This window comes from Pelodiscus sinensis, chromosome 16 (assembly GCF_052426305.1).
Source record: "Pelodiscus sinensis isolate ZL-2025 chromosome 16, ASM5242630v1, whole genome shotgun sequence".
Classification (NCBI taxonomy): domain Eukaryota; kingdom Metazoa; phylum Chordata; order Testudines; family Trionychidae; genus Pelodiscus; species Pelodiscus sinensis.
The window spans coordinates 8,501,069-8,528,539 of record NC_143067.1 but is presented as its reverse complement, the minus strand read 5'-3'; the positions used below and the strand labels follow the sequence as shown (position 1 = coordinate 8,528,539).

Below are 27,471 nucleotides of genomic sequence, written 5' to 3'. Positions count from 1 at the left end.
AAATAGACTTCTGAGTGTGCCAGTCTGCACTTTCAGGATGGAGCCTAATGTAGGTTATTTCAAATGTGTATTACATTAAAAAAAAACTGTATTAAGAAACATTAAGGGGCTGCTGGGTGACAGTCAAGAAAATAATGATCCAACAAACCCAGGGCCCATCATTTTGGGGTTTTAATTTAATTTTTCCCATGAATTTATGGTGCATATTACAATAACAAACCCAGGTGAAAATTGGCAAGTAGCACCACATGGCTTTTCACCTTGCAGGGAAGCACCTCTCTGCAGTATGCAGAGCCCCTTCTTCTCCCTGCCAAGTAGAGCCCATGGGCGTGAGGCTCCCCTGCATGCAGCAAGGAGCCAGTGCTGGTACTCTAGTTCTGAGGTCCAGCATAGTACCCCCTTCATGGCTGGAGTACCAGCACTGAGTAATGCCACTGTTGGGGGAGCTATGAGCCTCGTGGACTGGATCTGACTTGTGACGTAGATCCTCCAATCTTGCTCTAAATCTTCAGGATGTGAAAGGGATGTAGCCCACCTCCCCTTTTAGCATTATTGACTTGAAGAAAAAGTTGCTGTGGAATGCTGCACTGTCTTTAATGCTTCTCTGTCCTGTTTCTGCCTTTGGATTACTCATTAACTCACTTCTAAGGCTTTAAATGTTTGGGGACCTTGTACATCATCTTGACCAGCTTTCTCTGTTGTTTTTTTCTGGTGGAATCTGATTTGAGTAGACTCCTAGTGGATGTTGCTAAAAAGAAGGCCATGCCTAGAACAGTATTTTTCAAACTGGAGGTTCTGACCCAAAAGTGGGTTGCAGGCCTGTTGCAGTATTGTCACTCTTTCTTCTGCACTGCCTTCAGAGCTGGGCACCTGGCCAGCAGCAACTGTTCTTCATCCACCCAGCTCTGAAGGCAGCATCACCAGCAGCAACATTGCAAAAGTAAGGGTTATGTGATATTGTAATTGTGAGACATTTTTATTTTTTTGTCTGCTGTATAGTTAATCTTTTAAGGATTACCAAAATGTCAAATGACTTGCTCCTTTTGCTGAGTTCATCCTTATTTTATTGGTTCTAAAATGAGTTTGTGCAAAAATAATCCTGTTTTGTGGGATGCAACAATCCTGTAGTGTTTAAAAAAACAAAAAAAACAACAATCTGGGGACAAGCTAATCTTGTCAGAAGAAAACAAGCAAGCAATCACCTTTTCTTCCAATCCCATGAAAAAGGGACAACTGTTCATTTGAGTTTCACTTGGGAAAAGTAGAACCGCTAGCAAACACTAGGACATGTCCAGAGATGTATTGGGACACAATAATAGGATTTGTTAGCTCATTAGTAAGGGCCTAAAAGAAATTTAAGTTAAATAATGGAGTGTTTCATAAACTGCAATGGCTGAACGTACATCCAGAAGCAATTAAAAGGATGCCTGCAGTAAAAGACAGTCATCATCTCTCTCTCTATCCTTTCTCCTTGCAGTATGTGTTGAAACCAGGTTTACGCTTGGGATACATCAGCTGTCTGACTTCTGGTTTGTATTATTACTCCCTATTTGTACCTTGCATGCAGCCATATTCTCACCTGTACTTTTTGCTTTGCATTGTTTTACAAGAACCTTTAATGTTTGTACTGAGATCTGAATGTTCAACTGCACAACTTTCCAAGAAATTCTCCTTTGGAGACATATTCTAATCTCTTTTTGTATCTTATCTTTGGAAATTAAGAAGTGGTAAACTCTCGAGTGCTGCTCGAATGGGAAGCAGTACTGCTTTCCCAGTTTAATTGTTGATAGGCAGTTCCCAGAAGCACTGGCTTCATTTTAAAAGGTAATTTCTTGACTTTGCCCAGCTGTGGAATTGTTTCTGAAGTTGGGAATGGAAATTGGATGTTTGCCGTATGTCTGCATTGTAGCTAATGTTACATGCTCTCTGAAATATATACTATGGGAGCTAAGGATGTGGAAGTGTAACTGGGTACATGGTTAACTGATGACCCATGGCTCATCAGTTAACCTTCATGGTTAGATGCAGGTTCCCAGTATGTGCAGGAAGCTGGCTTAATATCTGGCTCCCCATTTGCATGACTGCCCTCTCTCCCTGTGTTGCTGCCAGCTCCCCTCGTGCACAGGCTCCCAGGGAGCTAGCTGACTGCTCCATATGTAACCTCTGAAAGCAGTGCAAGGGGGTGGGCTGGGCAGGTCCATGGAGCTGGTGCTGGGGGGGGGGGACAGGGGGAGCTGGCTTTTAAGATGGCTCCTCCCCCTCAGCACTGGCTCCTGCCTGCTTTCCTCACCCCATGCTCTCTCTATAGGAAGCATCAAGGGGGAGGCAGGCAGGTCCATGGAACCAGCGCATGCGCTCTCGCCTGCCCCTCTCACCCTCCATACTGGTGGTGGGGGTGGGCTGGCAGATCCAGTGCTCATGGGGAACTGACTTAAAGCTAGCTCCTGTCTCCCTGCTCCCTATGATACAGTATAGTCAACAGGGTTAACTGATAAATTTAGGCTTATTGCTTAATCGTGTAGTTGTCTACACATTTACATCCCTCCTCTAACATCTGGTAGAGACCAAATTTCACAGTTCAGGACATGTTTTTCATGCCCATAAACTTGGTAGGGCCCTGAGTAGGTCTAGACAACCAAAGATAAGTCAGAGCAATGAGCGGGGCTTGGATTCTTGCCTCCCCAGTCCCACCCAAAACCCTGTGAGAAGGTGGGGGAGCAACAGGACTCCCAAACAGAGAGGTCAGGGTAATAGTCTATGCTGGGAGCCTGGAGTGCAACCGGGGTTGGAGTGGAGCTGTCTGTCTTGTAAAAAGTTGACAAGAATGACAGCCATCAGCTGATATAAGGATCTCAGCAACTGTTTAGACACTAAGTTGCCCTTTGTCTCTTCTTTATTATGTTGGCAGAGTGGAAGATGTCATTGAGAGGAGCGTTTGTGTGCATCCTCCACTGTTTTTGTTGACAGAGCTATGTAGTGCAGACAGGGCCTTACTGAGTGTGATGACATGGAGTCCTGGCTTTAGGAAACGATAATGATTGAGGTGCTAAGACTGATTGAATAGTGAGTATATTTGCGCACACAGGTTCAGAATTAGAAGTTAGCACATGGGAAGAGTCTTTAACACTTTGGGGAAACTACTTGCTCATATTACAAAGGAGGCAGGAATGGAAAACTTGATCAGCTTGTCTATCTACTGCCACTTTTTTTTTTAAACCAGCTTACCTGTAAATTTGTACAATAGTAGTGATGCAAGAACAAAAAGTTGCTGTTTGATGGAATGTACCTTAAATGATCAATTAGAAGCAAAATGAAAATTTAGACTCTGCCTTCTGTACGGGTAACTGGCATATTTGTCTGGTGTTTGGTTGGTTGTGGATTTTTTTTTCTCACTTCACTGTTTAATAGAAGAATTACTTTTCATGCAGTAGGCTTTGGGATATGTTACAGTTGTTGCCTTAAGAAAAAAGAAGACTATTAATTTGATCTTGCCTGAAGAACTGTATACCTGAGTGTAAGAATCAGGAATTTACAAAGCCCAGTCACTTTTGAGAATCTTTCCCTTGATCCTGCTTAATGCTGGATTGTGGGTGGGAATAAATATAATTGGTGTGGGGTAGATAATGGAGAACTTGACAGCTGATATTTGTCAAGCCTCCAAGCCTAGGTACTTGGCCTCTAGAGAAAGTGAGGTGGGGGACAACTAGATTAATCAAATGCTCCCTTCTTTGGATGCTAACTGGCTCATATTTAAGTAACGTGTTTGAGGCCTCTTAATAAACTGTCAAAATATTTCTTACAGGAGGTGGTAGGGAGGGGGAAAGATATGTGTAGGCAGTCTAGTGCTTGACAACCATATCACTGGTTTAAAAAGGTATCCCTAAGTGTGAAAGGAACCAAACCCGGTTACCGAAACTAAGTAGGGACATCATAATCCAAACATTTCCAAACGAAAATACAGCCTCTCTCCGACTTACAAAGTGGTTACGGACCCAGCTATTGGTCGTAATTCGGTTTGTTCGTAAGTTGGACCCCATAGAGTTACACGCGACTGCGCTGTTCGTAAGCGCAGATTGCATTCGTAACTCGGGGTCCGCCATTTATGACCGTTTGGGTCATAACTGCGAACGGTCGTAAGTTGACCGTTTGCAACTCAGGGACTGGCTGTACTGAAATTAGAATGATTGCTACAAGCAAAAACTTGGGAGGTAAACTAATGCCTTGAACTAATATGTAGAGCCTTATCAAATGCATGTTCTGTTTAGGTCAATTTCATGGCCATAACACTTGAAAAATAGGAAACTTCATTATTTCAGTTGTTTAAATCTGAAATGTCAGTGTTTTGTAATTGTAGATCTAAAAAGGAGGAGTTTACGGTACTGCTATCCTTTTTCACTGCTGCTGGCAGTTTTTGCTACCTTCAGAACGGTGCTTCTGGAGAATGATGGCAGAGTTGCCACCAGCAGCAATACAGAAGTAATAATGGCATGGTATAGTATTGCCACCCTTACTTCTGCTCTGCTGCTGATGGCTGGGTGCTCATCCACCAGCTGCTGCTGTCCTGCATCTGCTGATGGCTGCACAGAAGTGAGCATGGCAACACTGTCACCCTGCCTGTCCCAATAACCTCCCTGAAACTTGCTTTTTGGGTCAGGACTCCCAATTAGAGAAATGCTGGTGTCTCCTATGAAATCTGTATAGGATAAAAGCACATGCAAGACCAGACTTCATAGTGGGAGAGCAGATTTCATGGTCTGTGATGTTTTTCATGGTCATGAATTTGATAGGGCCTTACTTTTACGTCAGAAATGCAATAATTTTGAATGGGGAATAGCACAGAGAATGAGGCCAGGCAGAATTTGACCCCTAGTAACTCATGGTCTGGTTTAGGAATATTAAGAAGCGGGTAATTTGCTAATCATGTAGTCCGACAGAATTTGTATGGACTACATGATTAATTGATAAGGGCTCAGTCCCGGCTTGCGCCAGGTGCAGCACTTACACCTGCTGTGGCTCTGCAGTTTAAATGTAGTAAGAGCCAGGCAGGCAGGCAGCCTGGCTCCTGCTACATTTAAACTGCAGAGCTGCAGTGGAAGTAGGTTCCACGAGGTTGCCCACCTGACCAGCTCCTACAACACTTTAAATGCAGAATCGCAGTGTGAGTAGATCTACTGCTGAGGTTCTGCATTTAAATGTGTGTAGTTGATAGCATTAACCAATAAGCTTTTGCTTATTGGTTAATCGACTATTGTATTACATTTGTAGTCTGGTGAATTATTTCCCTGTGAACTCTCTAGTCACCTCTTTATTCAGTACTTTTTCAGTCTCCTGTTCCAAATGAAATTTTGGAGGGTCTTGCTTTTCCGCTGAGCAGTATCCTATGTAAACTCCTGTTGGGCACTCTGTTCCAACAATGAGCTAGCACAGAGACCAAATTGCTTTCCCAAAAAAAACCCCTTGAGCTTTCAAGGATAGCCGTGTTTGTTTTGTAGTTGCTGCTTTATAAACTGTTACTTTGATTTCATATTATGGTTCTTCTGTCACAAGTCAGACACTTGACTCAGGTTGTGCCCCTGCTCTAGCAGTAAACTCGCAGGGTCTCGGAGTCTGAACAACTTTGTGCAATTAAACAGCCCTACAGCCTGAGCCCCACAAACCAGTCAGCAGACACAGGGCAGCTTTGTGTTTAATTTCAGTATAGGCATACCATATGACAGAGGCAATGCTCCCTTTAACTTTTTCCATCCATGTGCAGAATAAATGTTATGTACACAGGGCATGTGCAATGTGCACCACCAATAGAAACATGCTGCTAGCTGTGTGCACTTTGTTAATCAGCTGAGAAGCATTTGATGGATGGCCACCCAAGTGCTCAGCTTACAGGAAACACTGGATATTAGTAGTTTATTTTTTTGTCAAGTTCCAAATGTCTTGGTCAAGATATAATCAAGATCCAGATTCTAGAGAAAATAATAACAAAATCCTCACAATTCTAACAAGTAAATAAAGATTTCAGGGTCTGCTCTACAGTTGCCCTGCTGATCTCATAGGACAGGGAGTGACCCCTCTATGCACTATTTAAAAAAAAAAAATACCAGTTGAATAGTGATGCCTTTAATGGCCTCTTTCTTAATTGTTGGATGAACTGAATCCTGTTTAGCACAGAGCTGCTTGGAGCAGTAACATTCTGACTGGGATGTTGCCATGAGAAGAAAGCACGTATAATGCAAACTGAAGATGGATGTGGCGTAGGACTGTAAAGACAACTGCTAGAATTGTAGTGCTTCCCTTTGCATTTTGCTTAAACAATCTGTCCTTTTCTTAAAATCAGACTTTCTCTAAATGTTGCATAGAATAGTGTAGTTCTTCAGAAGGGCGGTCGGGATTTACTGCTGAGGGGTCCTCACAGATCTCTGGCTCCATTGATGATGATAACCAGAAGGCTGCTTGTGTGTGTGCTTAGTGATGTGTGCTGTGTAGACTTGTGCACTTAGTCTCCACTGCAGACCCCAGGAGGGTCCCTGTAAGACCACAAACCAGATAAGGATTGAAGGTGCCAGGCCAGGTTTATTGTTGAGCAAAGTACAATAACAGTTGTCAGTAGACTCTACTGAACCATTACACACCTGACTTGCCACAATGGAATGACTCAATCGGTGGGAAATTTCCACTCCCCGCCCCATCATCCAAAGGCTGTCCCCCCAAGACACCACCTTATATACAGGTACAACAAATCACACCTCACTGCTGAGGTATAAGGTTGCCACCTTCTGATGCTGCTTAGATACTACTCATCACCCTGTACCTTGTGGTTACACCATCTCTATCCAACACACTGTCAACTTAAACCCTTTCCTGAATCTGAGTCTGTATCTGACAAGTGTGTACCAAGGTCTTTTTTTAATGAGCTAGTGATATTATGTACTTTCCACTTCTGACCAGTACCAATTATTGTTCTGCACCTGGGCCTATTACCAATTAGTGTTTTGCACTCTCAGCCCTGTTTGTGCCAAGTTCTGTGAGCTGGGGCCTGCCTCTTGCTCACAGCTTAGTTTTGCTTTGTTAGCTGTGTTTTGTCCATTGTTAGCTAGGCCTCAGACCAGGCCTGTGCTGCACTGGCTTATGTTTTAGGCCTTTATCTTACTACAATAGTAAAATCTGAACTTCAGTCTTCCCACTTGAAAAAACTTAATTTTAAAAGGAAGCTGAGATATAACTTACTGGAAGTAAACAAGTGCAGTGTGGCACTTGTGTGAGCAATCAACAGATGACATTGTGTTGAAACTTGTCCTTTGATTCTTTTGAGATGTGGCAATGATGACCTACAAAATGGCTGGCACTGCTGCAGTACTGTCTGTCTTGGAACAGCAAAGTATCTTGATTTGCTTTTGGCTTGGGTTTTTGTAACCCAACAAACTCTTTGAATAATTCTGCAAAAAAACTTAAAGCCATTTAAAATTTGATTTTGCTTTTAAAAAGAGCCTCTCTTTAATCACCCTTTTAGGTGGCTTTTAACTACTATTTATAAAATGAAATTGCCTATGAAGTTTGAGCTGCAGCGTAATCCGTAGTGCATCAACCTAGACAAAGATATCCTTGTCTAAAAGTGATCTTGCATGTACAGTATTTGGCTGGTTGGTTGACGCCTGCGTTCTCTTAGGCTGTGGTGGGCAATAACTTTTTGCTGGGGACCACTTCAGAAATTTTTGAAGTGGCCCCGGGCCTCAAGCAAAAGGCCAGGATACATCCCTGCTTCCCCACCTACAGACCATGATTGTTCTGGGGGTGCAGGAGCACGTGAAGTGTTTCCCTCCCACCGCCAGAGGTTCCCTCTAGGCACCCATGCCCCTGTGGTGGGAGGAGACTGTGTGCTCCCGTTTTGCCCCCAGGCCAATCAGGGCTTGGGGGCAGGGCGAAGTGCATGAAGTTTCCTCTGCCTTGCCCCCACCCTACAAGGAGCACAATGTGCTTAGAAGTGCTAAGCACTCCTGGCAGAACAGAGGAAACTTCATGTGCTCTCCCCCCAGCCTCCTCCCCATTGGCCTGGGGGCGGGGGAGCTGCAGGGCCTCTATGGGCTGATGAACTCACTTGACGGGCTGGATCCAGCCTGAAGAGGCCCTTTTGCCCACTCCTGCTCTTACGAGATGGGAAGAAGAACATAGCATTCAGCAGGAAGGTACCTTTTCATACGGTAGAAGAGCAACAATAAATGCTTATACGACACTTCGTATAGTATACCCCAGAAGTTTGTTCTCCTTAACACTGCTCTAAGCCGTGTACTGAATAAGGTATGCACAGGGCTAAGATAAAAGCAACATGAAATTTACCGAGAGATAGTTAATAGATTTACAAAGTACAGAGGGAACTTTGTGGTATGTTTCTCATCTCTTCTGGGCTGCACTTGCCTGTTTGCTATTGGGTACTTGTTAGTGAACTACAGAAGTCCATACCCTTTATCTTGCTAGTGGGTATAGGGTTATAATGCTTGCTTCCTGTTCGAACAGACCATGGAACTAAAGTGGCTACTGTGTGTGACATTGCTGATACTTGGGATAGTTGATGTCCAGATGCATGATGAGGAAGATGACCATGGTGACGATGTAATTGATATTGAGGATGACTTGGAAGATGGTGTTGAGGAAGTAGACGAGTCAAAGCCTGAAGCCAGCAGCCCTCCTCCATCCCCAAAGGTTTGATTTCAATTTACAATAACAAACAGAATTACACTTGGGTAGTCAGTTATTATAACCGGTACCATGTTGGTCTGATCTGGGGACCATCTTGAGCATAAAAACTCAATACGTCAGAGTAATGGCATTCATTTTAAAAAAGCATTGCAATGAAGCTTGAGCTGCATTTCTTCCATAGGAAAATTTCTGTAAGAGCATTTGAATCTTGTGATATACCAGGATTTATCAGTGCTATTATTCTTAGACGTTGGTGTCTTTATCCTTTAACTAAAATGATAACTTTCCAGCAATGGTAACCAAATTGTTGGGAATGTAAATAACTTAAGATGTTTCAGGCAGAAACCTTGTCTGATTCAGGAAAAGCAGATGAACTCAAATCCTTAATTTTTTGTAGGGCGGCAAAGATTTTTTTTTAAAGGTCTGTGTAACTTTTTTTTATCTTCCTCTTCCAATAGGTTACCTATAAGACCCCAGTTCCAACAGGAGAGGTTTATTTCGTGGAAAACTTTGATAAGGGAACCCTGGAAGGGTAAGTGTTATCAAGATGATTTTAGTGAAGTAATCAAAGTAGTCATTTTGGCCCTTCAATAAGGTATAATGAAATAACCTTTCCAGAGCACCCATTCTTGAATAGCTAATGTTAATAGATGAGTTCAGATGACTCATAACTACTTTACTGTACTTTTCTCCTAACTTTAATATCTCTTGAAACCTTGGAGAATGTTCAAATAAGCATTTTGTTAGATGCTCACTAAGGGGAGAGAGGGAAGTGTACCATGTGCACGTATAGAATTACACAAGCTGGCTTTCAGTAGCCTCTCTTGGAAATATGACTAGATGGAGATAATGGTGCTACAAGCACTATCCCTAGTGGAAGGCTGATAATAGGATCACTGGTACAAAACTCTTTTGAAGCAAATCTAGAATTGTCCAAGCAGGACTATCAAAGAGATTGATCAATGATGGGGGTTCAGAATGCAGTAAGGGCTAGTTTAAGGGTAGCTCTTGTAGTGGCAGGATGTTCCTTTAGAGCTGGCTTTGTATAAAAGTTTGTAATGGTCCATCTCTTATTTCTGCTGGGGATATCATTGCAGATGGGTTCTTTCCAAGGCCAAGAAGGATGATACAGATGATGAAATTGCAAAATACGATGGTGAGTGCCATCAACTTTCTGAACAAAAGCTAATCTGTACTACAGAGCATTTGGGTGTAGTGTTTAGCAGCTTATGTGCAGTGAGCTGTGGCTTTTGCAGCAAGTTCTCCTGAGTGTTGAAGTGTTACTTTCCTAATTAACATTTCAACTTTTGAAGGCACCAATTTATAACTCTGGTAATATAACTGAATTCTGGAAATGCTGTTAACCTCTATTGTACAGGATGATAATTTTTAGTTGAAGTTCAGTAAACTAAGACAACAAGTAACTGGGGGTTCTGATAGTAATGAAAGGATGCGTGTTCCTTGCAGGTAAATGGGAAGTACAGGAAATGAAGGACTCTAAACTTCCAGGGGACAAAGGACTTGTATTGCTGTCCCGGGCCAAGCATCATGCAATCTCTGCCAAACTGACACAGCCCTTCATATTTGATACCAAACCCCTCATTGTACAGTAAGTGGGAAAGAAAGTTTTGTTGCACCAAAAAGGGCTAGTGGCTTATTTCAGAATTATATGAAGTTTGGTTTACCAAGTAGTAGATTAACATGGTAACCTGTTAGCATACCAGCTACCACTTTTGTGTAATTTAAAAAATAGGGTATTGTACAATTTTTCCCTCTAATATTTTTTCCATCCATGTGCAGAATAAATTTAATGTTCACCCAGGTATGTGTACTACTAGTAGAAACACTCTGCTAATCAGCTGGGCAGCATTTGAATCTCTCTTGAGTGGCTGCCCAAGTGTTTAGCTTACAGGGAACACTGGTACTGTAGCATACCACAATTTTTCCATTTCAAGTTCTTGGGGATGCTGTTTCTTCCATTGCAAACTGGCTATGTCTGAATTTCTAAAAATGAGCCGTTCCTTGCAGCGTGACACTGACCGCTACGGTTGGCTTCACTCCTCTGCTACAGCTGTAATAGCAAGAGCCTAGTAAAAGACAATTTTTGAGAGTGAATAGAACTTAGTTCAATGCATTGTCTATCCTTTCCAAGGTAAAACTAGTGTGTTGGCAGTTGTCTTCAACGGATTCAACTCTTTTGCCATGGGATGTTTACAGCCTGTCAAGTTTAGCAATAGTTGCTAGATGGGTCATGATAGATACATAAGAATGCAGTCTTACTGAGAGTAGCTGATCTTGTGGGACTTTCCCAGCGAGATAGGGGAGAGTTATCAGTCTGCATAGGATAATGAATTAATCATTTTGCCTGTGTTGTCTAACTATTTAATTTGTGGTTCTTATGTCTCTGCCTAAGATCCATCATGAAATGTGGGAAACACTATTATTTGGTGGGGGGGGGGGGAACCCCTTAATTGTGTAGAAGCTCTGTTACACCTTTATATGAAGGGAACTTTTGTCTAGTTTGTTCCATGTACTATAATGGCCTTCTGCTTCTTTGCCCAAATGAAATCAGGTATGAAGTGAATTTCCAAAATGGGATTGAGTGCGGTGGTGCCTATGTGAAGCTGCTTTCTAAAACCACTGAGCTGAACCTGGTGAGTGGTGTGCATGCTGTTGAGTTATTACACATAAAAAAAAAAAGTCCCGTCCCCCTAGCCCCCTCCAAACTGTATTATCCTAGTGGCCTGAAAGCAATTGTTTGTATTTAGGTGCAGACTTGTAAAATGTATTCTTTATGCTGTGTTGGGGAACCTAAGGCCATTTGGGCCCCAGCTTGCCTGGATCCGGCCCCTGAGGCTTGGGGTTCCCCCCCTCCCCAGGATTGGGATGCCTATGCTGGTGTTCCAGCTCATCTCCCTATGGGGCTGGAGCACATATCTACTAGCCTGAGCCCCCACAGGCTCTGGTGTGTGAGGGGAATGTGGGGAGTGTCTTTCTCCTCATTTAGGGACTGTGTGTGTGTGTATATATATGTATGTATGTATGTATGTAGTTGGTCCCTAACTGATTTTTCTGTGGATCTGGGGCTGCTGACCCAAAAAGGGTTATCCATTTCTTTATGCAGAGAAAAGCTGATTGGGATAATACTGTTGTCTTCTAAATTGAGCTCCAGAGAGAGCCTGCAAAGAGAAATAGACTAAGATGATCCTAATCATATTTCTTTACGTCAGATTTCTTACATTTGTTTGCTTGTAAAGAGCTTGGTGCCTAAATACTAGAGGCTTGCTGCTTGCAGTGTAGGGCTAGCAGGATGCACTATGTGCTGTAAATGTCTTGAGTTAAACACCTCTTGTGCCTGGCCCATGGGCAACTATTCCAGCAGCATTATCTGAAAGGTAAAATGAGAGGATTTTGTATTTAGCTACTGGATGTCTTTACTCCCAAGTCCTCCAGTTTTCAGTAGGCTCCTTCCCATGAAAGTAGAAGTCAAAATTATTGTCCCTGCTCTCCTTCTCCTTAGCTGTTTCATCAGCATCTTTATTGATACAAATCCACGTCTGACCAGGATATGCCATTGAAGATGTGAAAGGCCACTTAGTGACACTGCAGTTGCTTCTTCAGTTCTTTATGAATTGAATGCCCAAATAGGGACAGTGAGTGTAAAGCATGGGTTGCAATTATTAAAGGGATGGTATTAACCAACATCTAGTTAATTCTTAAAGCTTCATATAATCAGCCCTATGCTTGGTACAGACTTCTGTGGCTTTTCATTCAAGTTTACCCTGTTAATGCCTTATGTTCCTGTTGTGAGAGCTATCCAGACTGAGGAACTGAATGTAGAAGGGGGTCTGAGGAAGTGGGTCTGGCCCACAAAAGCTCATCACCTAATAAACCATCTCGCTAGTCTTTAAAGTGCTACATAGTTCTGTCTTTTGTTTCAGCCAGAAGGGAAATTGCGACTGACTAGACACAGTAGTGTCAAATGCACAGTAAAGATTTCACTCTTTCAGTGCTGATTTTTGCATTGTGGGATATCTGGGATTTTTGGAATTTAAAAATTAACCTCTGGCTAATCTAATAGGTTATTTAACATTTGCACATGGCCCCCTCTTAAGCACAAATTTATTACTTGAGGTTTTTAATATTGCCTGTCACTCTTGAAAGCTCCTTCTTATTAGCCAGGGAAAAGCAAAGACCACTGAACAAGATGATGGAATTTGCAGGGACCAACTATGCACCAGTAGGGTTCTGGATTGGATTGTCTTAACTAGCTTCTTCCATTTCAAATTTCTGTGACAACTATATAAGTTCACTTGTGGTAAGCGCTCTCTTGTCTAAACCTGAACTTTAAAACGATTTATTCCAATTGTTCTCTTTAAAGGATCAATTCCATGACAAAACTCCGTACACAATCATGTTTGGTCCTGATAAATGTGGAGAAGATTATAAATTACACTTCATCTTTCGGCACAAGAACCCCAAAACTGGCAAGTATGAAGAGAAGCATGCAAAGCGTCCAGATGCAGATCTGAAGACCTACTTTACGGATAAGAAGACTCACCTCTATACTCTGGGTAAAGCAGCCATAAATTTGTTTCAAGAAAATGTGCAGCTCTTTTTAAGGGGTAATTTTTGGAGGTTGGGGGCGTGTGCAAGAGCAAGGAAAAGGGTCCTCAAGTAACTGAATATACAGTAAAACTCCAATTGTCTGGCATCCAGTGGTCCGGCACTCCTGATAGTCTGGCACCACCTGGAACCCAGAAGTGCTCTGGCCAGCCAGACAGAGCTGCTGTGAGCCCCATGGGCACTTGTGGCTGGTAAAGAAAAGGGGAGAAGAGGGGAATGGGATTATACCCCCTGTAATGGGTCTGCCGGGACTTGGGGAAGTGGCAGAGCTGCTGGTCAGTTTCAGCAGCGGCTGAATCAGGACGCCTGGGGCAGAGCAGATGGGGTGCTGCTAGGTTGGTCCAGTAGCACCCAGGAGCGGCGCTACTGGAGCAACCCAGCAGCACCCCAGCTGCTCTGCCCCAGGCGTCCCCAAGTCAGCTTCTGCTGAAACTGACCAGCGCTGACTACAGGAAGCCCCAGGCAGAGTTGCTCTGCCCCGGGCTTCCTGGAATCAGCTGCTGATCAGTTTCAGCAGCAGCTGATTTGGGGACACCTGGGGTTCTTAAGTTGATTCTGTATGTAAGTCAGAACTGGTGGTCAGTTTCAGCAGTGTCTGAATCTGGATGCCAGTTCTGACTTACATACAGATTCAACTTAAGAACAAACCTACAGTCCCTATCTTGTACGTAACCCGGGGACTGCCTGTACAAGGCTTTTTGTTTTTCTGCATTTCTTCCTTCTGCAGAATAGAACTTAGACTGTGCTCTGAGGCTCTGTAAATGAAGGAGAAACTTTTTAAACAATGGCGGCATGATAGTATGGGCAGGTGTGGGATTTAGTCTGAAAAGTGACTTTGTCTCTTTGGGAAAAAGAGAATGCAGTTTAATATTTTGTGGTCTCAATGATTTCTTATCAAATGATCAATATATGTGTAAAAAGTAAACTCTTAATTGCTCACCCAGATTGAAACTGGGATTGTGTAACTCCATGCCTTATTACCAGTAATAAAGATGTCAATATATGTCCTTGGTTAACATATCAACTTTCCCCACCCTTCATTGATAGGAATTTGCTAAACAATTCTGTTGATGCCTCTGCAAGGCTAAAGAATAAAAAGGAGTAAAAAGCTTTTTAATATCACAAAAGACTGGGGCTGGGGGACCTTGAACATATATAAAGGTGATCCATTAAGAGTAGTACAATCTTTTTTCCACAGTTACTTTTCAAATAAATAAGACATTGAAGTTGTCGGTCTTTAAAGTTCCTGTCCTCTCTGTTAAGAAAATGTGACACAACCTGACTCTTTAGGAGGAGTGAGGGAAAGAGGAAGCATATAAATCCCTCAATTCTAGACTCTTCTCTTTATAACAAGGGTGGGGAACCTAAGGCTGGATGTGGTCCCCCAAGGCGCAGGGCTCCTCCCTCCCCCTGCCCAGCATTGGGGAGCCCTCAGGACTGGAGCATACAATCTGCTAGCCTTAGCCACATTTGGCTCTGGTATGTGAGTGGGGAATGTCTTTCTCCTCAGTCAAGGGCCACGTCAGTGAGGTGGGTTTTTTCTTTTTCTTTTTTTTTTCTTCTGCTTCTGATTGTGTGCAGCCCCCGACTGACTTTTCTATGGGTCATCGGCCCCTGGTCCAAAAAAGGTTCCCCACCCCTATTTTATAAGTAAAGGTAACAGGTATGAATGTGCAGAGTAGAACTTTTTTCCTGATAAAATTGATTTGGGGGGGGTATATAGTACTAATGCTTATTGGGTACTCACATTAAGACACACCAGAAAAGCCTTCCTTTGTCTTACCCCTCTACACAAGAATAAATAGGTTAATTTATTTCCCCTTAGTAGCCCCTTTTGGGCATCATTATTTCGTGACTTCATTCTAGAGGGATTATTGCTATAGTATTGAGGATTGGAAGAGGATGGCAGAGTAGAAAGTGCTGATGAGTTCTCTAGAGCTCTGTTTTTTCCTTATGTTAGTGGGAAAAGACTCCATTCATTCTCTTCCTCCTTATCTCTTCCAGTATTGAATCCTGATAATAGTTTTGAAGTTCTGGTTGATAACACTGTGGTGAATAGTGGGAATCTCCTGAATGATATGACACCTGCTGTGAACCCACCCCGAGAGATTGAGGACCCAGATGACCAGAAACCAGAGGACTGGGATGAAAGACCCAAAATCCCAGACCCAGATGCTGTTAAACCAGAGGATTGGTGAGTAGCTTGAGTGGTGGAATTGGGGGAAGCTGTTTAATAACCTAATGCTGGTCTAAAACAGTTCCTGGCTAGTCATTTTGTCCTTGTTAGTCCTCTGTATTCCAAGCTGACTGGTTAGTGTTGACCAATCTAACATTGGACATGCAGTCATTTTTCAAGCTGTTTAAACTAGAAAGAAGCTTGGCAGAATTCAAGTTTTCTTAATTTGGGTGGCTGCAATAATGAAATGTATTCTTTTAAAATGCTATGACCATGAAATTGACCAAAATAGACTATAAATTTGGCAGGGCACTAATGACTCCAAAAAACTTTCTTCAGTGGGAACAGCTAAAATAGACCCAATTATTTTACATGTGTAGATGAGCTTGTTATGCACTTGCCAACATTGAATTCAATGTGCCATTTTATTTGCCTGGTTAGTGAGATCTTGTTGTAGCTCTTAGCATTTAGTTTTGAACTCTTACTAACTTAGTACCTGCAAACTTAGCCACCTCACTGTTACTACTTTTTTCCCAGATCAATTCTGATTGTTGTCTTCTGTCCTTGATGGTCATAAAATGCTAAATAAGCACAGCTAAATTTTTGTTCCTTTGTCAGTTTGACTGACACATGGTAAAATATTGGTAGTTCCAATATAATAGAATTGGATCCTGAGAATGCATTTTACTGGGTACAATACATCACGTACTTGCTCATTAATATGCTTTCCCTAGGATGCTTCTTTCCGAGGATAGATGAAATGTTACAATTCTGTCTCCGTGCACACTCCTCCCAACACAAGACAAAGGAATAGGCGCTTCATATGACTACCAGGAATGGGGTAGCAAAAAACCCCCATCCTTCCATTAGTTACTACTTTGCATTTTCATAGTCAAAGCATAATTACTCAGTTGATAGGCTTGTTCATATACTCATTGTCATAGGAATCAGGCTTGGTGAGGACCTGTATCTAATCCAACAGTGTCTTAAGCCTTATGGGGAGCGTGTGGCTTTTTTTTTGGCCAAATCCTTTTGGCAGGAATCTATAACAATCTTGTATCTCTTTCCCAAGGGATGAGGATGCTCCTGCAAAGGTTTCTGATGATGATGCTGTGAAGCCAGAAGGTTGGCTGGATGATGAGCCAGAATATGTAGCTGACCCTGATGCAGAGAAACCAGAGGACTGGTATGCTGTCACTAGACTTCCATTTATCCAACTTGTGTAAAAGTAGTAATTTTCAGCTTATCAGACCCCACTCAGTCACTTTTTTGACCCAAAGGCACTAACTGGGTTTCAGGAATATAATAGGGCACTTGAGTGATCATAGACTAGGCATAAACTGGTAGGAGAAAATGTTCCTGGGATGGACTTCCCAGAGTGCAACCTGATACTGAAGTATTGCTAAGGTCTCTGGCCCATCAACCTTGGCTCTCTCTTTCTCAGTGTGATGTTGTGACAAACAGCAGACCCCTCCAGATCCTGTACTTACATAAATATTCATAGATGGGGACATCCCAGCTGCAGTTACATGAATGTTTTTCCTAGCCACTCATGAGCTAACAATAGAGAGGCTCCAGCCAGTTGTCCTCACCATCCTAGGACTCCAGAGCTGTACCTTCTTGCTCTGGTCGAAAGGCTGACCAGCGTAAGTCTCGTATCTTCTCACTGCTGGTTGGCCCCTTCCTCAATGTGTAAAGGACAATGGATCTGCACCTGCTTCTGAGTAGATTTCCCATTTTGCACTTAAAGAGTATTAGGTAAAAATGTAAAACCCATTAATTACAGAGATTAAGTGATCAATAGTGTACAGATCAAAGTTGGTTACCTAAATAATAATAAAAAAGGCAATTTAAGAAAATTTGAATCAAGCTATGAGTTACCCTGATGGTGTGAACAGTTTGCAGATCTTTCATACAGACTGGGATTCCTTCTTTCCTGCCTGGAACTATCTTCCCCAGTTCAGTCTTGGTTCTTGAGCTGTGGAATTGTAGGGAGAAGAAGGTCCAGAGGTTATGTCCCTTCCCCCTTTTTATAGCTTCTTCCATGTGGAGAGAACTTATTTGTTCCAACAAAGTCCCCAGCAGAGCCTGTAGAAAAGTACAGGCACAAGATGGAATTCAGAATCTCATGAGCTAGTCACATGCGCTTGCATGCTTTGATGAATCATAGCAGACATTACTCACACGCCAGCTGAAGTGTCCACAAGAAAGTCCATTAGATGAGGATACATTTTTCTTAGGGCGACTGTTCTGCTGGCTTGACTGGATGTAAAAGAGCTTGTGGGAGTTTTGAAATACAGATGCATAGTCAATATTCATAACTTGAGATACAAAAATGCTACATGCACACACGATAATTGTATTCTGCAAACCATAACTTGTTTCTAGTGACACCCACATGACACATTTTGTACAAGATGCATCATAATTATAACAGGTTGGACCTCACTGGCCCAGCACCCTTGGGACCTGACTGATCCTGGACAAGAGAATTTGCTGGACCAAGGGAAGCTTGTGGGGGGAGGCACTAGCCTCCCTGTTGGGTTCCTCTCCCCAGCCACCTGGCACCTCTGCCTCCTGGCTGCTGCAGCTCTGTGGGGTCCCGCTGCCCCTGGGAGCTCCAGCAGCCTTGTTGGCACCCTCTGCTGTTGGGGCTCTGTAGTCCAGCCACATCTCCTGGATAACAGAAGTTCATCCTGTATACTATTGGTGAATATGGGATGCAGTGTGTCCCAGTTGCTAATTTGCTTGTGCTGGAGTAAGACACATGTCTGAGTAGCAAGAACAGAACAGAAGCCAATATCTGGTATCCTTGTGATCTCTCTGGTCCAGATCATTTTGTTTTGGCACAGTGGTGTCTTGGTCTGTGACTTAGGCTCTGAGGTATGGTTAAAATACAAATAACTTTACTCTTGAAACATACAACAAATGTTTAACCCTTACAAAGCTTTCTGTCCATAAAGCTCATTACTACTTTCCTTTGTAAAGTATCTTCCTCATTTTACAATGTAAAAGTAGTAAGACCACAAACCCCAAGAACAAACTCCCTTAATAAGTTTGCTTTTTCCAGGGATGAGGATATGGATGGAGAGTGGGAGGCACCTCAGATTGCAAATCCTAAATGTGAGTCAGCTCCTGGCTGTGGTACCTGGCAACGGCCTATGGTTGACAATCCCAACTACAAAGGCAAATGGAAGCCTCCTATGATTGACAACCCCAGTTACCAGGTATGTCTCCTACTTCTAAGTAAATCATAATTGACCCTGCTCCATCTTAGGCTATACCAGTTTACTACCCAATACACCAAAACGAGATTCCTCATAGTCTTAATAAAATGGCAGCATAGCTAGGCATGCAAATCACATAACTTCAAAGGACAGGTTCAATTTTTTATTCCCCTTAATAAACCAACCCCCACAACTTACCCATGAAAGCCAAAAAAATAAAGCTAGCTAAGCTCAAAGCTGCTGCAGCAAGAGTAAAGCAGGGAAGACACTCTCCCTTAGAAAAATATTCAGCCTTGTAGTAGGTTTGTAAACTTTTTATTTACATAATAAAGATTCTGTTGCAATCAGTAATGCAAGTTATAGTTAATATATCTCTTTTGTTGGTACAAGTGTGGGGAAACACAGGAACTTTTTTTCCCACCCCTCCCAAGTTTTCCAATTCAGAGACAAATTTTGTATGTTGCATGAGGCTACGTTTCTTTGCTTTCTCCAGGGAATCTGGAAGCCCAGGAAGATCCCAAACCCAGACTTCTTTGAAGATCTAGAACCTTTCAGAATGACTCCCTTCACTGCTGTGGGCCTTGAGCTATGGTCAATGACCTCTGACATCTTCTTTGACAACTTTATCATCTGTATAGACCGAGTGGTGGCAGAGGATTGGGCCAATGATGGGTGGGGTCTAAAAAAGGCGGCTGATGGTGCTGCTGAGGTGAGATGCAGAAGCTTATTTTTGTATACTTTTATTCTTAATTTTTATTATCTTTACTTATCTAGAAGAGCTTCAAGCTCCTCTAGCTTTTACTCTTACAAAAATCTATGCTACTAGCCCTTGTTTAAAGATAACTTTTTTCCAAACATGAACTGATAGAGGCTTTCAAAATGAAGGATATAATCTTCGCTATCAAAACCAGCCTACCTAAGTATCTTGTGTATTTTTTTCCCGTTAAAACTATTTTTAAAAAAAGTTACTATGGGGGTGGGAAGGAAGAGGATGATGATCTTCAGGGAACACAGCACTACTTCTTTTTTTCTTTTTTTTTTTAAACACTATTGGAAGCTAGAGAGATGAGTGTACTTGTTTAAATGGATAATCAGCATGAGATTTATCCCATTTATCAGCTGGCTCCCTGTGAGCAGGGTGGCAGGCAGAAGCTGACTGCTGCCCCATGTGTAACCATATAGCTTCTAAAATTTTCAGCAGTTACACAGTCCTATTACATACATTTTAACATCCCTATTGGAAACATAACATTTTAATCTTGACCATAAAAAATAGCTTTCCTCATAACCTACTGTTTGTTTATAATTTTTGTTTTAGGTTAAATTCTATGAATATTGTTCCCCACATTTTTTCCTGAGTTGAGAAAGTTATAATCATTCATAGAAGGCTAAGCATGGGACAGGGACCATCTCTTTGAATAGTGCCAAGCAAAGTGTTGTCCTGATTCATGGTTATCTAGGTGCTACAGAATAAAGCAAATAATTAGCTTGTGTAGTTCTGACTAATTCTAGATCTATATATTTAAAAATAAAATGTGGCTGTCCCTACTTGGTATGACTGGAGACAGTTACAAGTCCCCATGGATAGCCATAAAACTTGTTGCATACAACAGTAGGAGAGGTAAATACTCGAGACTTAAGGATTTAATTTATCTTCTAGCCTGGTGTTGTGGGCCAGATGATGGCAGCTGCTGAAGAGCGTCCTTGGCTGTGGGTAGTGTACATCCTAACTGTGGCTCTGCCTGTGTTCCTTGTTGTCCTCTTCTGCTGTTCTGGAAAGGTATGAATTTCCTTCTGAAGTGCCTAGAAATAGGTCCAAATGCTGCTATACAAGAACTTTAAAATGGGCAGATGTTTGTTTGACTCTTCTGACATTCTAGAAACAGCCAAGTGCTGCAGAGTACAAAAAGACTGATGCTCCTCAACCTGATGTGAATGAGGAGGAAGAGAAAGAGGAGGGTAAAGACAAGGCAGATGAAGAAGAGGAGGAGGAGGAGGAAGAGGAGGAAGCTGACTCAAATGAAGACAAGCAGGGTAAGCATTATGGAGGCTTCTTGAACTGTGGTAAAATCTGGAATTGGTTTACTCTTTCATGCAGAAAGTGATGACAGTAGTATTGGTAGACCTAGGGCTTCTCTCTGGTACTCTGGGGATTGACACTGTAGTGTTCAATCAACTGGCTGTCAATTTACCATGTCTGCTTAGATGTGATAAACTGATCTCCAAGCGCTCTCCTGTCAACACTGGTACTCCACCAGGACAAGAAGAGTAACTGGTGTTGATAGGAGATCAGCTCCTGCTGATCTTACTGCATGCAAAATGCCATGGTAAATGTCTATTTCAGCTACGCTATTTCCATAGCTGAAATAATTTAGTATTAGATCAGCTGCAGGGGTTAGTGTAGACTAGGCCATAAATTTATACCAGTGGAGAAAACAAAATAAGTTCACTTATTTCTTGATTCTTTTGGTTAGAAGAGAAGCAAAAGAGTGATGCTGATGTTGGAAATGCTAGTCAAGAGGAGGAGGAGGAGGAGGAGGAGGAGGAGGAGGAGGAGGAAGAGGAAGAAGATGGAAAACCCACACCAGAGGTAAACACAACGTTTTGGTGTTCTGAGTAGAAGTGGTCATCATGTGATGATCCACTATTGTTAATTAATGATTCACTCTTTTAAAAAGCTCTGTAAAGGCAACTTTTAATACACATGATTGAACTTCACTGGGATGTAACTGATCTAGTTGAGCTCAGTCCACGGTGGTTAAATTCTCAAGGATATTCTGCAATTTGAAGTGGTGCTAATATTAAAAACTTGACATTAAGGGTTGGAAAACAGGATAACCTCAGTATCCTGGTCTGTACGTGTTTCTATAATAAAATGGGTTCTAATAGGCGATGATGCTTGAAATAGTGGAGAAATCTGTAAGAGGACGCTTGCACTACTAAAATGATGGGCAGGATATGAGAACATACGTACATGTATAAAGCTCTTATTCTTTGGTCTAGAGTTTCCTAAGCTTAGAGAGAAACTTGCCCTGACCCACCCAAGAGTAATACAGTGAGATGATTAGGAGAGCAAAGATTTGCTGGGCTACAATGAAGGGAAAGGGGCTTTGTTGTGTGGGTGGTCTCACTGCAGGAACCAAGTTCCCTGCCTACCTGTCACCCACTGCCACAGCTACCCTCCTCTACTGGGAAGTAAGGATGTGACTGTTTACATGATTAAACAGTTGACTGATAAGCCTGGGCTGTATCAGAGGCAGCAGTTTTGGGTGGTAGGCGTGTAACTGCTGAATTTTTTTTTTTAGCTGTTACATGGTTACTCCATTGGGTACTGTTTTTTGAGGTGTTCATGATTTGGTTAGTATAAAATTCAGTAATCTGTAGTACTGGCATGAGTGAGGATGGACAAGATGATCCAATTGTTCCTAAATCTTTTATATAAAACTGCACATTTTGAAGGGTACCAGAATAACCAGTGGGTCTGTATGGAATGAAATCCTCCAGTAACCCGTAATAATCTGCTTCTTTCCTGTTTTTGGAGGGAACTTTTTCTAGAGGTGAAAGGATAGTTGAGCCTTCCTATACAGTGTGTTTTTTGGTGGTGGTTTCAAAAGCACTGAATATTGGCCTGATTCCTACCATGTGATGGGTGATGGTACCAAATCTGTGGTAAGACTTCCACTGATTTCAGTGGGAGTCTTCATTAACTCCATTAAGCACGCTGGAAAATCGTGCCACTGTAATCAGGCAACTAGCCAGGATTCCTAATTTGCTGCAGTGGATTTTTGAAGTAATGGTATTTAAAATCTGGCTAAAAGCTACATTGGTACCCAGGTATCTTATCTATTATTATTTAATACTGCAAAGATGTGGGCTGGAATAATGGTGGAAGTCTGCTAGTAAATAGCTGCCCTGCAGAGACAAGAACATTTTGTTTGGCACGATCACAGTAAAAGACAGTTGTCTGTCTGTTTGAACATAAAACCAGTAACCCAAGAAATAAGGACACAGACTTTCTGTTGTGCTTATAGGGAATCTGGAGTGCGTGCTTTCATGGTAGCAGAACATTTTCCTCTTACTGCATCACAATATTAGAACCAAATTTTAAAGAACACTTTCTTTGTGGAAACAAAGGAAGGTCACAGTTCATCTAAATTTCAGAGTAAATACTGTGCATCAACCTTGAAAAGTGGGTTAGTATGTCAGGAATTACCGGAATAAAACGAAATGGAAGCTTTACTAATTGTTGACTTTGTCAAAAGTTCATTCTTTTTGCAATGTAGTAGTGCCATAATTCCAAACTGTTTAATTTGTATAAACATTTAAGACTATTTTTAATCTTAATAGCAAATTCAAAGAATAAGACCATACCTTTTTTGACACTTTGACTTTATTTTAATACTGCAGGAGGAAGAAACTGTGAATAGATTGAAAAAATCATAAGAACTTGATCTATGATTATTTTTTCCCCCAACATGGTTCTGGGAGAGGACCTTGGACACCATTTATGTTGAAACTCAGACAAACCTCAAGACTTCACCATCTACAGGTTCCAGTCACACTATCCAATATAACTGAGTGTCTAGCAGTAAAATATTTGCAATCATCTGTTTTAAAAAGAACATCATTCCTGTAGAAAGATGCATTTAATGTAATGGGCTGTGGATTTTGGAATGTAACAAAACTAACCTTTTTATTTTTAAATAGATTGGTAGAACATTGCCAGTCTCTCAAACTTAGCTTAATTTAATGTATTAATCGATCAATGAAAAATAACAAATCTAGAAAAACGCTAGTTGGTGAAATGCAGTTTTTATAACTATTTTTTTTATAAAATGGAAATTCCTGGCAATGCTTGTATATCCCTTAAATTTGGTCGTCATGTTAAAGAAGTAGTTGTCATGGTTACTGTGTTGGTTTTTTTTAAACCCTCTCAAATAAGGAGATTAGGGCTGGGAAGAAAGCTAAAGTCCATGTAAAGAAATATACGTAAGATATATGTTTATATTCCCAATAAATCCTCTCCTTTAATTGATGAGGGAGAAGTATAGGTAGGCCATGAAATAAGTGTGTTGCCCAGTTAAGTGTTCACAATTGGCTTAAGGTAGTGGGGGCTTTTAAGGTATCTTTTATTATGGTACTTAATCTTGCAAGACTCACAGGGGCCAGATGTCTGATTCTTTATTTCTTGAGCTCTTCTCATAGGCAGTGATTAGGGGTTCTGGGAGTTCTTATTTTAAAAGTACTTTTCCTTCACTCTGCCCTAGCTTTCTCTGCTTCTGTGCAGCTTTTTTAGGGTGTGAGTTGGCCTGCATTGCTGAAAATTACTTTATGCTTGGCTCACTATTAAACTTTTTTGATGGGGCAAAGGGGTGGGGTTTTTAAGCTATACCTACTCCTTTCCAGGATACAAACACTGACTACAACAGTGTCCCTAATCTCCTTATTGTTGCCGCTGTATTTAAACTCCTGAACAGATGGAGGTGGGCAAAGAATAGACAAGTTGACCTAAAGACTCATATCAAAAGCAGAGATGTCAGTATTTGTAGATGGGGAAGGAGCATGTGGAATAACCTACTGTGTAACCATTTGAGTCTTTAATCTGCTTTTCATATACAGTTGCATTCTAAATTGTGAATATAGGGGGTTCCAAATCAGTTAAATAAATTTTTTTTAAATGTCATGTCTAATATACTATACTGTGCTAAAGTTTTTGTTTCTTTGTGGAATGTAAATGACTACCCACAGAACATACCTCTAAGAGGGTAAACTATGATGCTTTCATTAATGTACCAAAATGGGATTAGGAGGGAAGATTTCTACATAGATTAGCTTTCTGCCGTCTTTGTTCAGAATGACTTTAAATTGCTCTCCTTGCACTGAATAGAAACACTCCTACTTTCCATTTGTTTTTGGTTAGGTTAGAAGGGGAAGAAAAACTATAGAAGCAAAAACATGACCCCAATATTTTAAAACTATCTTACCAATGTCTAACATTTTAAAAACTAATTATCTGGATGATTGTCTTGAACCAAGAGGGTTTTTTTTGGGGGGGAGGGGTTAAATACAGTGATCATAAATGCATAGCCGGATTGCTTGATTTTAGTACTCAAGTAAAACATGGTAAGTTTAGACTGTTAAGAATGACTGGCTTCTGGAAATCAGACCTCTTTACACACTTCTTAAACACATCTCCTCCCCTTCTCCCCCAATAGCTTTTGCCTTGATGTTGGAAGCTGTCGTGTTTTATAAGCACTGCTTTTAAATTAGTTCTTGGTTCTCTAGATAACTTTTATAGAGATGTGATTTAAGTTCCTCTTGGATAAAAATAGGTGTAGATGGTCTCTTGTGGTTATCTCCGGCACTAAACCTACTTTAATTCACTCCAGTTAATGTTGTTTTTTTTAATCTTATACAACCTGCCTTAACTTTCAGTACATTTTCCCTACATACATGCACTCTTCCAAAATACTACTAGAGATGAAATTCTGAAATGCTTGGCAGACATCAGCTATGAAATAATATTGCTAATGTACAAGTCTTTGCTTCTACAGGACCTCTTTGAAAAGGTTTCCTGTCTGCATGTGATGGCTTTCTTTTGGTACCATAGTACAAATTTTGAATAGTCACTACATTGAATGGTGAAACTTCACAATAGGTAGAAACACTTCAGTTTTTAAGATGTCATGGCATCTAATGCTGCCTCCAGTGTTTAAATTGCAAGCCTCTTTTGAATAGATAAAGGATATGATTCCATTCTTGTTGAAAGGGTTGTCATTGTTATCTGTCCACTTCCAGGTAATGGGAGAATACATTTATTCAAGCTAATACTATTTTCTGAATACCTGACACTTCAGGTGTCTCCCACCTGTGATTTGAACAGTTAGTGACTCTTAAGAATACTTGGAAAGAAGTCTGTATTTTAGTAAGCAGAAGACGCACAGAAGTGCAGTGATAAATGGACCTTTTGTAAAGGGTTGTCTTTGGTCTTTATATAGCAAAACCTGAATTCTTTCCTTTTTTTATGAAGACACTTTGTGCTAACTAGTTCTGCAGAGCCAAACGACTCTTAACATTCAAATCTTTAGTATCTGAAATAGTAAAGAGTGTTTTGAAAATGCTGAAAAATAGTTGTCTTGGAACTGTGATTGTGAAAGGAGGTAAAAGAAACATAAGAAAATACCAGTAAGTTTGCTAAGATGTTAGTGAGATAGAAACTGGCCTTTCAGAATTTGTGGTAATTCAGTGAATTAACAGAACTTGAGACTGTATGGATTGTAAAATATATTTGACAATGTCTAAGATTTGGACCTCTGGGATGGAGAGGGTATTCTTACAAATATTTATTACTGGTAAACAAGTTCTATCTCTACACATGGCTCCATTCAACCTGTGACCGCAAACATGGTGCTAGTGACTAGTTTCTCTGCACCCCTCTGCCATCCCCATATGCACTTATCTCTAAATGCCAGTATTGCCTCCATAAATGGTTTCAAAAGCAAAATCCTCAAGTGTTGCTAAATGAGAACTGTGACTTCTCTCACAGAAAAGTCCTGTCTGTTTTGTTTGAAAAAGGATAATTGTAGATGCAGTATGCATATATAAATATATTGGATAAGTTATAAATGTAAGTTTACTCTGATTAATAAAGAAACTTAAATCTAGACAGCTTTCTTTGTCTAATTGGCTAAGAAACAGCTAAAGGCTTTTTGGCTCTGGGATTTCAGTATCCAGGTGAAGAGGAGCTGCAGCCTTGTTTAATGGCAATTGTAATAATCAAGCAAAAGACTACTGTGCTTCAGCAGGTGACGAATATCTGGAGAAAGGGGTAGCTATTGGAGCTGAATACCAGATGGGATTTATTATAGGCACACAGTGCGATTAGAGTTGGTAGTAAATGCAGTGTCAAAATGAAGCCAATAGCTGTGATGGGCCAAAAAGCCTTGGATTTTTGACACTTTTATGAACTAGTGTTAAAAATTAAGTCCTGCCTCGTGATGTGGTATGTCTCTTTCGTGGAGTGTTTATAAATAGAGCATAAACAAAACGTGTTTATCTCCATAGCATAGGCAGCATGATATCTGCCTACTCTGCTTTAAAGGGTGCCTTCATTGCTAAAAGCTGTGAAACTTAAACATTTGAATGAAGTTAATACATTGTTGTTTTTTTTTAAGATGGTAAAAGTAAAATCCTAAGCTTTGTTGGTATGCATATTGTTTAAAGCTAGCAAATCTACTGAATCCAAGGACTGGATATCTCTGGAAATCTGTTACAAATATTTGTAAGTCCCGGTGTTCCAACCTTATTGACTAACTGCAGAAATAGACTACTTCTATATGCGAATAGCCAGAGCCTGCAGTCTAATTCCATTTTAAAAAGCAGTGGGGTTTTGGACTACTCCAAGCACTTGACATGAAGAATGGTAGAATGTCCTCTCTACCTTGCTGTACGTACGTACATACATACATACAGCAATTTCAGTATATTTCCCTTACACCAGTTAATAATTTTTTGAAATTAAGTTTACTTTAATGCAGCAATTATTCCTTAATATGTATGGTTCAAGTGATGGTCTCTATTGTATTCCAGTGAGGGTTTACACATGTGCATTGTGTGTTGAGAGCCAGAGAATTTAAAAGTAGTAGTATCTATTGGTTTGAGCACATGCCTTGAACACACTTTATGGTTTAGTCTGAGGTCATAAAGGCCAGGGTAGACCAATTGGATCTCCAATTACAATCCACACCATGCAGC

The 27,471-nt window shown here is 41.1% G+C and overlaps 1 protein-coding gene across 6 annotated transcripts in view; it reads left to right on the top strand.

The window, feature by feature from the left end:
• Positions 1-26,381, top strand: part of CANX (calnexin) — a 32,381-nt gene extending 6,000 nt beyond the window's left edge. For 3 of the 6 annotated variants that reach the window (XM_075900513.2, XM_075900516.2, XM_075900517.2), the window contains exons 2-15: positions 8,506-8,691; positions 9,147-9,220; positions 9,786-9,844; positions 10,156-10,297; positions 11,261-11,342; positions 13,070-13,262; positions 15,319-15,508; positions 16,563-16,676; positions 18,561-18,717; positions 19,211-19,426; positions 20,378-20,497; positions 20,598-20,751; positions 21,192-21,307; positions 23,125-26,381. In XM_075900513.2, the coding sequence (XP_075756628.2) occupies positions 8,509-8,691; positions 9,147-9,220; positions 9,786-9,844; positions 10,156-10,297; positions 11,261-11,342; positions 13,070-13,262; positions 15,319-15,508; positions 16,563-16,676; positions 18,561-18,717; positions 19,211-19,426; positions 20,378-20,497; positions 20,598-20,751; positions 21,192-21,307; positions 23,125-23,160 (1,836 nt within the window). In that variant the 5' untranslated portion in view covers positions 8,506-8,508 and the 3' untranslated portion in view covers positions 23,161-26,381. Of the gene's footprint in view, positions 1-1,477; positions 1,530-2,908; positions 3,064-8,505; positions 8,692-9,146; positions 9,221-9,785; positions 9,845-10,155; positions 10,298-11,260; positions 11,343-13,069; positions 13,263-15,318; positions 15,509-16,562; positions 16,677-18,560; positions 18,718-19,210; positions 19,427-20,377; positions 20,498-20,597; positions 20,752-21,191; positions 21,308-23,124 lie in introns of those variants that run through there. The other 3 variants (XM_075900514.2, XM_075900515.2, XM_006138214.5) reach the window with 2 other exon arrangements.
• The last annotated feature ends 1,090 nt before the right edge of the window (positions 26,382-27,471 follow it).